The sequence below is a fragment of the Anolis sagrei genome, chromosome X (assembly GCF_037176765.1).
Source record: "Anolis sagrei isolate rAnoSag1 chromosome X, rAnoSag1.mat, whole genome shotgun sequence".
Classification (NCBI taxonomy): domain Eukaryota; kingdom Metazoa; phylum Chordata; class Lepidosauria; order Squamata; family Dactyloidae; genus Anolis; species Anolis sagrei.
The window spans coordinates 102,716,074-102,726,491 of NC_090034.1; the positions used below are offsets into that span (position 1 = coordinate 102,716,074).

General features: G+C 45.9%; 1 protein-coding gene across 1 annotated transcript in view; it reads left to right on the forward strand.

The window, feature by feature from the left end:
• The window catches only part of LOC137094871 (protein jagged-1-like), a 42,206-nt gene extending 32,057 nt beyond the window's left edge, over positions 1 to 10,149 (forward strand). The window contains exons 8-14 of the mRNA XM_067460790.1: positions 138 to 269; positions 1,630 to 1,743; positions 2,205 to 2,318; positions 3,101 to 3,147; positions 5,902 to 6,078; positions 6,377 to 6,518; positions 9,428 to 10,149. Coding sequence (XP_067316891.1) covers positions 138 to 269; positions 1,630 to 1,743; positions 2,205 to 2,318; positions 3,101 to 3,147; positions 5,902 to 6,078; positions 6,377 to 6,518; positions 9,428 to 9,777 — 1,076 coding nt within the window. The 3' untranslated portion in view covers positions 9,778 to 10,149. The remainder of the gene's footprint in view (positions 1 to 137; positions 270 to 1,629; positions 1,744 to 2,204; positions 2,319 to 3,100; positions 3,148 to 5,901; positions 6,079 to 6,376; positions 6,519 to 9,427) is intronic.
• The last annotated feature ends 269 nt before the right edge of the window (positions 10,150 to 10,418 follow it).

The window sequence follows — 10,418 nt, forward strand, 5'->3', positions numbered from 1 at the left end:
ATAGCTAATGGATTTTTTGCACCAACCAATGGCTCATTCAAGATCCAAAGTGAGTGAATTTACCTTATTGTGGACTAGTCACTTGCGCAGGCTGTTTTGAAACTGTCTTTGTTCTCTTTCTTTGAATATGGTGCCAGCTCTTCTATCCTTGGGAAAAGAATCGACTTGCGCTCTGGAGCTTTGTGCCAATGGGGGAACGTGCCTCCGAAGCGCATCCGGATGGCGATGCGCCTGCCTCCCGGGATGGAGCGGAGAGAAGTGCCAGGATGGTAAGCGGCCTCCCATTCGGGCGAATTATTAGGCATTTGGGAAAGAAAATCAAAGTATTTACGTATGTTGGTTTGCCTGTTTGTTCCCCAAAGGCTCCGATAGAGCGTGATGGATCTGGGCCAAAGATAATGGGGTATTTTATTTATTTGTTTATTTATTTACTGCTTTTTTGTACCGCCTTTCTCAGCCAGAGGCGACTCAACGCGGTATAATAATAATAATAATAATAATTATTATTATTATTATTATTATTATTGAGCCATCTAAAAGCAAAGATGGATTTCACTTCCAAAAGCAAAAGATAATGGGGTATTTTATTTGTTTGATTGTTTATTTATTTACTGCTTTTTTATACCGCTTTTCTCAGCCGGAGGCGACTCAACGCGGTATTATTATTATTATTATTATTATTATTATTATTGAACTATCCAAAAGCAAAGATGGATTTCACTTCCAAAAGCAAAGATAATGGGATATTTTATTGATTGATTGATTGATTGATTGATTGATTGCTTTTTATACCACCTTTCTCAGCCGGAAGTGACTCAAGGCTGTATAATAATAATAATAATTATTATTATTATTATTATTATTATTGAGCCATCCAAAAGCCAAGATGGATTTCACTTCCAAAAGCAAAGATAATGGGGTATATTATATATTTATTTACTGCTGAGCCGCCTCAGCCAGAGGCGACTCAAGGTGGTATAATTATTATAATTATAATTATATAATTATAATAGTTGTTATTATTATTATTATTATTATTATTATTGAGCCATCCAAAAGCAAAGATGGATTTCACTTCCAAAAGCAAAGATGCTTGCCATAGATGCAGGCGAAACGTCAGGAGAAAATGCCACTAGAACATGGCCATATAGCCTGAAAAAACCCACAAGAACCTAGTGATTCCAGCCATGAAAGCCTTCGACAATACATAATAATAATAATAATTATTATTATTATTATTATTATTATTATTATTATTGAGCCATCCAAAAGCAAAGATGGATTTCAAGCTTCCAGACAAGTGATGCAATACTGCGCATGGAGACAAATATAGGACATTAATAGGGTCATCAAGTTAAGTCACTCATCTTTGGCAAAGTATTCTTAAGATAGATAGATAGATAGATAGATAGATAGATAGATAGATGGATATTAAGTCAGTTAATAAAGTTCTGTTGTTGGACCTGACTTATTCCAAAAAAGACTAGACAAGCTTTAGACAGAAACTCTCCATTGAGCAGTGGGTTGGACTAGATAGCCTCATGGGACCCCTTTGCAACTCTGTTCTCCCATGAGAAGCAAATCAATGGGAGTTTGATGGAAGTTTTTTGTTCCTCTTGCTTCCCGCAGCAGTGATGACCTGCCTCTCAAAGCCCTGCAGCCATGGAGGGAGTTGCCAGGACCATCTAGATGGCTTCAGGTGCCTTTGCCCATCACAGTGGATGGGGAAGACCTGCCAGATCGGTGAGGCTTTGCTCCTTCTTTCTGTGCCGCTTTCGGTAAAAACTCCTCTGAATTTGGAATATTTTCCCCCCATTACCTTCCAATACAACTGGCAATTAATTACAACTATGGCAAGACTTGGAGATGACTGACAGCCATCTTGCAGCAAAGCACATTAGGTTGGATTGCCTATCCCATCAGCTATGCAGAATGCTGGAGGTTGCAATCCCTGCAGAGCAGCAGCGTTTCCATCCTTAGTGTAGATGGATCACTTTGATTGTCTATGTTGTTCCTTATGAACATTTCATCTTGAAAACCTTTTGGCTCCAGCCCCAATTAACAGGAAAACAGCAGGAAACGTTGCTGCTGCTGCTGTTGTTGTCGTTGTTGAAATTGATCCCGTTCATAGTTGGATCCTGAAGCTAAACAGGACTCTGCCCCATTGCCGAGGCTTGGCTCGCTTATGTCTTCCTTCATTCCAGATGTGAACGAATGCCAGAAGAACCCCTGCCTACATTCCCGGAGCTGCAAAAACCTCATCGGAGGCTATTTCTGCGATTGTCTGGACGGCTGGAAGGGACCAAACTGCAACATCCGTAAGAGACATAGGTTGTGGGACCCGATGGGATCCCGAGTGTTGGAGCAAGTCAGCTTTCCATTTGGGATTCGGGTTGCAAATTGGGCCAAGAAAGGAAAGGCACTGTGGCACAGCTGGATGGGAGTCAGCTGCATTAAGATCACTACTGAGCGAAAGGTCATGAGTTCAAAGCCAGCCTGGGTCGGAGTGAGCTCCCGACCAATTTGTGTAGCTTGCTGTCGACCTTTGCAGCCCGAAAGACAGTTGCACCTCTCAAGTAGGAAATTTAGGTACCACTTATGTGGGGAGGCTAATTTAACTAATTTACGCCATAAAATTCTCCAGCAGCATGCAAAAGAATGAGGAAGTACTCCATCGGTGTCACAAGTGGGCGGTGAAGCAACAGCTCCCCCAGTGGCTGGAATTCGAAACATACCCTCATGAAGCTGGAAAGTTAAATAGCCTCTGTGTGTCTGTTTATATACGTTGTGTGTCTATGGCATTGAATGTTTGCCATGTATATGTGATTTAACTAATTTACAAGGTCATAAAAATGTCCAGCAAGCATGCGGGGAATGAGGAAGTACTTCATTGGTGTCGCAGATGGACGGTGAAGCGACGGCTCCCCTGGTTTGGCTGAATTCTCAAATACACACACTTTTAGGGTCCCTTTGGGCCATTTTAATACAGAAAGTAAAGCCATATGATTCCTTCACTGGCAGCTAACCAACTGGCTGATTGATCACTGATGTTTATTAGGATTTTATAGACAATATATTATTTTTGAACTCTTCTCAACAGGAGAAAACGCTTGCCAGATCCAGTGCCGTAATGGAGGGACTTGCCAGGTATTAATTGTTAATATTACGCTACGTAACATGATTTCTGTTCCTGGGTTATCGATATCATTTCCTAATTGGTTCCATCATAAAAACATGGAAAAAGTTTATTGAACTACCAATACTTTGTTTATTGCTATATCATTTTCCTATAATTTTTAATGGATGTCTCATCGAGTCTCAACAAATTCAACATATGTGTTGTCAAAGGCTTTCATGGCCAGAATCACTGGGTTGCTGTGAGTTTCCCGTGCTGTCTGGCCATGTCCCAGCAGCATTCTCTCCTGACATTTCACCCACATCTATGGCAGGCATCCTCAGAAGTTATGAGGTCTGTTGGAAATAGAACAAAGGGGGGGGGGGTTATATACCTGTGGAATGTCACATGAAACAATCAGGGCTAGCTAATAACTCCCAACAAAGGATTCCTCCATGCAGGAAGCAGCCAGGCTTTGAAGCTGCAAGGCCATCTGTAGTGAAATTGCTACTCTATGTTAAAGTTTTGGTGTATAGCTCTATGTTTACATATGGCAGATAGGGAAGAATAGGCACAGACAGGGTAGCAACAGCAGAGATAGGATTCATTTACATATGTGAAGCCGATTGGTCATATGCAGATTAGCGTAGGCCCAGGATTTGAAAAGGCTGCTAGGCCAAAATGACAGTTGGGGAGAGCAGAGCTGAACATTCCAAAGGGGCGGAGCCAAGGATCTGAAAGAGGCAGTTAGAGTGAGAGAGTTTGAAAATGAGTTAGGAATCTATGTGTGAAGAGGAGAGTTGGTTTTTTAGTACCTGTGAGAAATAAGCAGTTATGAAGATGTGTTAGTAACTTCTAATATAGAGAAGCAGTTAGTTAAATAGAGCTCGGTAAATGATACTGACTGTAAACCTCAAGATTGAAACAAAACACAAATGTAACCACAAGCGTTGGAGCCAGAAGTTATAAATAAACTGTGTTACTTCGTTATACACAAGAGTGTGTCACTGCCTGTGATATAAAGTACAAAGGTTTAACAGCACACAGAAAGTCCCAGCCAATATAAAAGAAGAAACTGAATCAGTATAAGACAGCAAAGAGGTTTTTAATAAGGAAATAGTCTCTCTCCCTCGCCACACCATCCAATGCTAATCAAGGTGGCCAATTGCAACTAGGCAAGTGAGGTTTATATATCTGTGGAATAATGTCCAGGGTGGCAGAAAGAACTCTTGTCTGTTGGAGGCAAATGTCAATGTTGCAATCGGCCAGCTTGATTAGCATTGAATGACCTCCCAACAAAGGATTCTCCCAGGCAGGAAGCAGCCAGGCTTTGAAGCTTCAAGGCTATTCATTGCTAATCAAGCTGGCCAATTGCAACATTCACACTTGCCTCAAGCAGACTAGAGTTCTTTCACCCACCCTGGACATTATTCCATAGATATATTAACCTTATTTGCCTCGTTTCCAACAGACCTCACAGCCTCTGAGGATGTGGGCGAAACGTCAGGAGAGAATGCTTCTGGAATATCGCCATACAGCTAGGAAAACTCACAGCAACCCAATGATTTCAGTCATGAAAATCTTCCAACAAATAATAATAATTCTACTGTGGATGAAGCCTAATAAAATAATAATAGTTCTACATCGATGCACCCTTATAAAACACAACCTCTGAGGATGCCTGCCATAGATGTGGCCAAAACGTCAGGAGAGAATGCTTCTGGAACATGGTCAGACAGCCTGGAAAACTCACAGCAACCCAATAATAATAATAGTGGTGTTTGCTGACCTTAGGAGCCCCTGGTGGTGCAGCGGGTTAAAGTGCTGAGCTGCTGAACTTGCTGACCGAAAGGTTTGCAGTTCGAATCTGGTGAACGGGGTGAGCTCCCACTGTTAGCCCCAGCTTCTGCCAACCAAAACTCACAGCAACACAATAATAATAATAATAATAGTGCTGTTTGCTGACCTTAGGAGCCCCTGGTGGTGCAGCGGGTTAAAGTGCTGAGCTGCTGAACTTGCTGACCGAAATGTCGGCAGTTCGAATCCAGGGAACGGGGTGAGCTCCCACTGTTAGCCCCAGCTTCTGCCAACCAAAACTCACAGCAACCCAATAATAATAATAGTGGTGTTTGCTGACCTTAGGAGCCCCTGGTGCTGCAGTGGGTCAAAGTGCTGAGCTGCTGAACTTGCTGACCGAAAGGTTGGCAGTTTGAATCCGGGGAACGGGGTGAGCTCCCACTGTTAGCCCCAGCTTCTTCCAACCAAAACTCACAGCAACCCAATAATAATAATAGTGGTGTTTGCTGACCTTAGGAGCCCCTGGTGGTGCAGCGGGTTAAACTGCTGAGCTGCCGAACTTGCTGACTGAAAGGTTGGCAGTTCGAATCCAGGGAACGGGAAGAGCTCCCACTGTTAGCCCCAGCTTCTACCAACCTAGCAGTTTGAAAACATACAAATATCAATAGATCAATAGGGGGATCTCCAGGGGGAAGGTAACAGCACTCCATGCAGTCATGCTGGCCACATGACCTTGGAGGTGTCTACGGACAACGCCGGCTCTTCGGCTCAGAAATGGAGATGAGCACCAACCCCCAGAGTCGGACACGACTGGACTTAATGTTCTGGGAAACCTTTACCTTTTTTTCGTTGGGCTTCTTGACAGCTTCCTCAGTGATCTCCCATCTAAGTGCCGACCAGGGCCGACCCAGCTTAGCTTCCGAAATCAGTCCTACCCAAAATCCTCCCTGATGCTTTCAACACAACTTACCTGTTTCTTTTCCCAACAGGTGAGAGGAGGCAAGCCCAGATGCTCCTGCCGGAAGGGATATACCGGTGCTGAGTGCGAGACGCAATTGGGAACTTGTGAAGACAACCCCTGTTTGCATGGAGGACAGTGCCGAGAGACAGAAAACCGGACTTTCCAGTGTAGCTGTCCTTTGGGGTTCAGTGGGTCTCGTTGCGAGGTAAACATTGGACTGGATGGCCTTTGGGGTCTCTTCCAACTAGAGTCTATACCAGGCATGGGCCAACTTGGGCCCTCCAGGTGTTTTGGACTTCAACTCCCACAATCCCTAACGGCCTGAGGCCCCTTCTTTTTCCCCTTCAGCCGCTTAAGCGGCTGAAGGGGAAAAAGAAGGGGCCTCAGGCCGTTAGGGATTGTGGGAGTTGAAGTCCAAAACACCTGGAGGGCCCAAGTTGGCCCATGCTTGCTGCAATGGCATGCCTTTCCATGCTGCCTCTCTCTTTCTTGGTCTATACCAGATCTCGGGGGATCTCTGCTCCCCAAACCCGTGTCCCAAAGGGGCGAGCTGCCTGGCCGGAGAAGGCACCTATCTCTGCTCCTGCCCTGAAGGTACCACTTGCCAAAAATTGCAAGAAGCCTGCCTGGATGGTGCATGTCAAGGTGAGTGGCTTGTGGTGGAATCTCTTCCTCTGGAGGCTTTTAAGCAGAGGTTGCATGATCATCTGTCGGGAGGGTTTGATTGTGTCTTCCTGCCTGGCAGAATGTGCCTGGACTGGATGGTCTTTGGGGGTCTCTTCCAACTCTGGTTTCTATGATGCAACAGTAGCTGGATGGTCATCTGTTGGGAGGGCTTTGATTGTGTCTTCCTGCCTGGCAGAATGGGCCTGGACTGGATGGTCTTTGGGGGTCTCTTCCAACTCTGGTTTCTATGATGCAACAGTAGCTGGATGGTCATCTGTTGGGAGGGCTTTGATTGTGTCTTCCTGCCTGGCAGAATGGGCCTGGACTGGATGGTCTTTGGGGGTCTCTTCCAACTCTGGTTTCTATGATGCAACAGTAGCTGGATGGTCATCTGTTGGGAGGGCTTTGATTGTGTCTTCCTGCCTGGCAGAATGGGCCTGGACTGGATGGCCTTTGGTAATCTCTTCCAACTCTGGTTTCTATGATTCAACAGTAGCTGGATGGTCATCTGTTGGGAGGGCTTTGATTGTGTCTTTCTATCTAGCAGATAGAGGTTGGACTGGATGACCTTTGGGGGTCCCTTCCAACTCTAGGATTCTGGGATGGATGGATGGGGATGTAATATAAAGATATATATGGACATATACACAGAAGGTCTCTCTCAACTAGAGTCTATAATTCAATAGAGATTGAATGGCCATCTGTTGGGAGGGCTTCGATTGTGCCTTCCTGCCTGGCAGAAAGGGGCTGGACTGGATGACCTTTGGGGGTCTCTTCCAACTTTAGGATTCTATGATGGATGGATGAATGAGGATGTGATATACATACATACATACAAATATACATATACATATATATACACATATACACAGAAGGTTGGACTGGTGAGCCCTTGGGGTCTCTCTCAACTAGAGTCTATAATTCAATAGAGTCTGAATGTCTGTTAGGAGGGCTTTGATTGTGTTTGCCTGGTGGAATGGAGCTGGACTGGATGGTCTTTTGGGGTCTCTTCCAACTCTAGATTCTATTATTCAACCGTAGCTGGATGGCCATCTGTCAGGAGGGCTTTAATTGTGTCTTTCTGCCTGGCAGAAGGGGGTTGATACATAGATAGATAGATAGATAGATAGATAGACAGACAGACACATATACATAGAGAAGGTTGGACTGGATAGCTCTTGAGGCCTCCCCCAACTATAATTTAACATAAGCCGGATGGCCATCTGTCAGGAGAGCTTTGATTGTGTCTTTCTGCATGGTAGAATGAGGTTAGACTAGAAAGCCTTCCAAATCTAGTGACGTATAGACTGCCTGGGAATGTGGCGAAGTCGCAGAGGCTGAAGCAGAGGCTGGACGGCCATCTGTCGGGAGTGCTTAGATGGTGTATTTCTGCATGGCAGGTCAGACTGAATGACCTTTGGGGGTCTCTTCTAACAATATAATATTCCCATTCTCTCTCCGGAGGGAATTTGTATGGGAGGGAATGCGCCTCAGGCCCTCTCTCCGCGGATGCGCCGGGCCAGCAGAGGCTGGACGGCCATCTGCCGGGAGTGCTTAGATGGTGTATTTCTGCATGGCAGGTCAGACTGGATGGCCTTTGGGGGTCTCTTGTAACAGTATAATATTCCCATTCTCTCTCTGGAGGTTTTGAAGCAGAGGCTGCATGGCCATCTCTCGGGAGTACTTAGATGGTGTGTTTCTCAGACTGGATAGCCTTTGGGGGTCTCTTCTAACACTATAATCTTTCAATTCTCTCCCTGAAGACCTTGAAGCAGAGGCTGGACGGCCATCTGTCGGGAGTGCTTAAATGGTGTCTTTCTGCATGGCAGGTCAGACTGGATAGCCTTTGGGGGTCTCTTCTAACACTATAATCTTTCGATTCTCTCCCTGGAGACCTTGAAGCAGAGGCTGGACGGCCTTCTGTCGGGAATGCTTAGAATGTTTGTTTCTCAGACTAGATGGCCTTTGGGGGTCTCTTCTAACACTATAATCTTTCCATTCTCTCTCTGGAGGCTTTGAAGCAGAGGCTGGACGGCCATCTGTCGGGAGTGCTTAGATGGTGTGTTTCTCAGACTGGATGGCCTTTGGGGATCTCTTCTAACACTATAATCTTTCCATTCTCTGGAGGCTTTGAAGCAGAGGCTGGACGGCCATCTGTTGGGAGTGCTTAGGTGGTGTATTTCTGCATGGCAGGTCAGACTGGATGGCCTTTGGGGATCTCTTATAACACTATAATCTTTCGATTCTCTCTCTGGAGACCTTGAAGCAGAGGCTGGACGGCCATCTGTCGGGAGTGCTTAGATGGTGTATTTCTCAGGTCAGACTGGATGGCCTTTGAGGGTCTCTTCTAACACTATAATATTCCGATTCTCTCTCTGGATGCTTTGAAGCAGAGGCTCGATGGCCATCTCTCGGTAGTGCTTAGATGGTGTATTTCTGCATGTCAGATCAGACTGGATAGCCTTTGGGGGTCTCTTCTAACACTATAATCTTTCGATTCTCTGGAGACCTTGAAGCAGAGGCTGGACGGCCATGTGTCGGGAGTGCTTAGATGGTGTATTTCTGCATGGCAGGTCAGACTGGATGGCCTTTGGGGGTCTATTCTAACACTATAATATTCCAATTCTCTCTCTGGAGGCTTTGAAGCAGAGGCTGGATGGCCATCTGTCAGGAGTGCTTAGATGGTGTATTTCTCAGGTCAGACTGGATGGCCTTTGGGGGTCTCTTGTAACACTATAATCTTTAAATTCTCTCTCTGGAGACCTAGAAGCAGAGACTGGACGGCCATCTGTTGGGAGTACTTAGATGGTGTGTTTCTCAGGTCAGACTGGATGGCCTTTGGGGTCTCTTCCAAAACTATAACCATAGGGTTCTCTATCTTTTTTTAGGGGGAAGCAGCCCAAACCTTCTCTACGTGGTGCTGCCGCTGGCCTTGGTCCTGATCTTGGCAACCCCGGCGTTGGCACTAATGGCACGAAGGCTTCACCGAAAACCCGGAGAAGCCGCAGCCGGTCTTCAGGAACCCGCGGCCAACAACAACCTCCGTTTGGACGCCGCCGTTCAACTCATCCGCAACGCCACCCGTGCCAAGGGCGAGGCGGGCCCGATTGTCGACGGCGTTGCGGTCAAGGCAGGGATGCCCGCGGGCGGGCGCCTGTCTGGCGGCCTGTCGAAGACGGACATCTCCAACGATGAGAGAGCCAAGCTCAACCAACTCAACCAGAGACCCTTGCTTTGACCAACGGAGAAAGAGGACTTGATCCTCGACACCTTGAAACTAGAACTCCCAAAGCACCTTATTTGGACCTTTTCTAGTATTGTTTTTGTTATTGTACAAAGAAGAATTGTATCTCTCTACTTTGATGGCTGGAAGGGAATATGGGCCAACTTGGGCCCTCCAGGTGTTTTGGACTACAACTCCCACAATTCCTAACAGCCTACCGGCTGTTAGGAATTGTGGGAGTTGTAGTCCAAAACACCTGGAGGGCCCAAGTTGGCCCGTGCCTGAACTTACTAGATGGCTGGAAGGGAATATGGACCAATTTGGGCCCTCCAGGTGTTTTGGACTGCAACTCCCACAATTCCTAACAGCCTACCGGCTGTTAGGAATTGTGGGAGTTGTAGTCCAAAACCACCTGGAGGGCCCAAGTTGGCCCGTGCCTGAACTTACTAGAGTTTGGGTCCCAAACTCTATTCTTATGGTTAAAGAAAGCACAACTGATCAGGACCTGCAAAGGATAAATTATCAAATCAGATAATCTGCTTAGAACTGGATTATGCGAGTCTACACTGCCATATAATCCAGTTCAAAGCAGATAATGTGGATTTTAGATGGGACTGTAGATACTATTAAAAGAGGCCTTGATGTGGTCAAAGGGA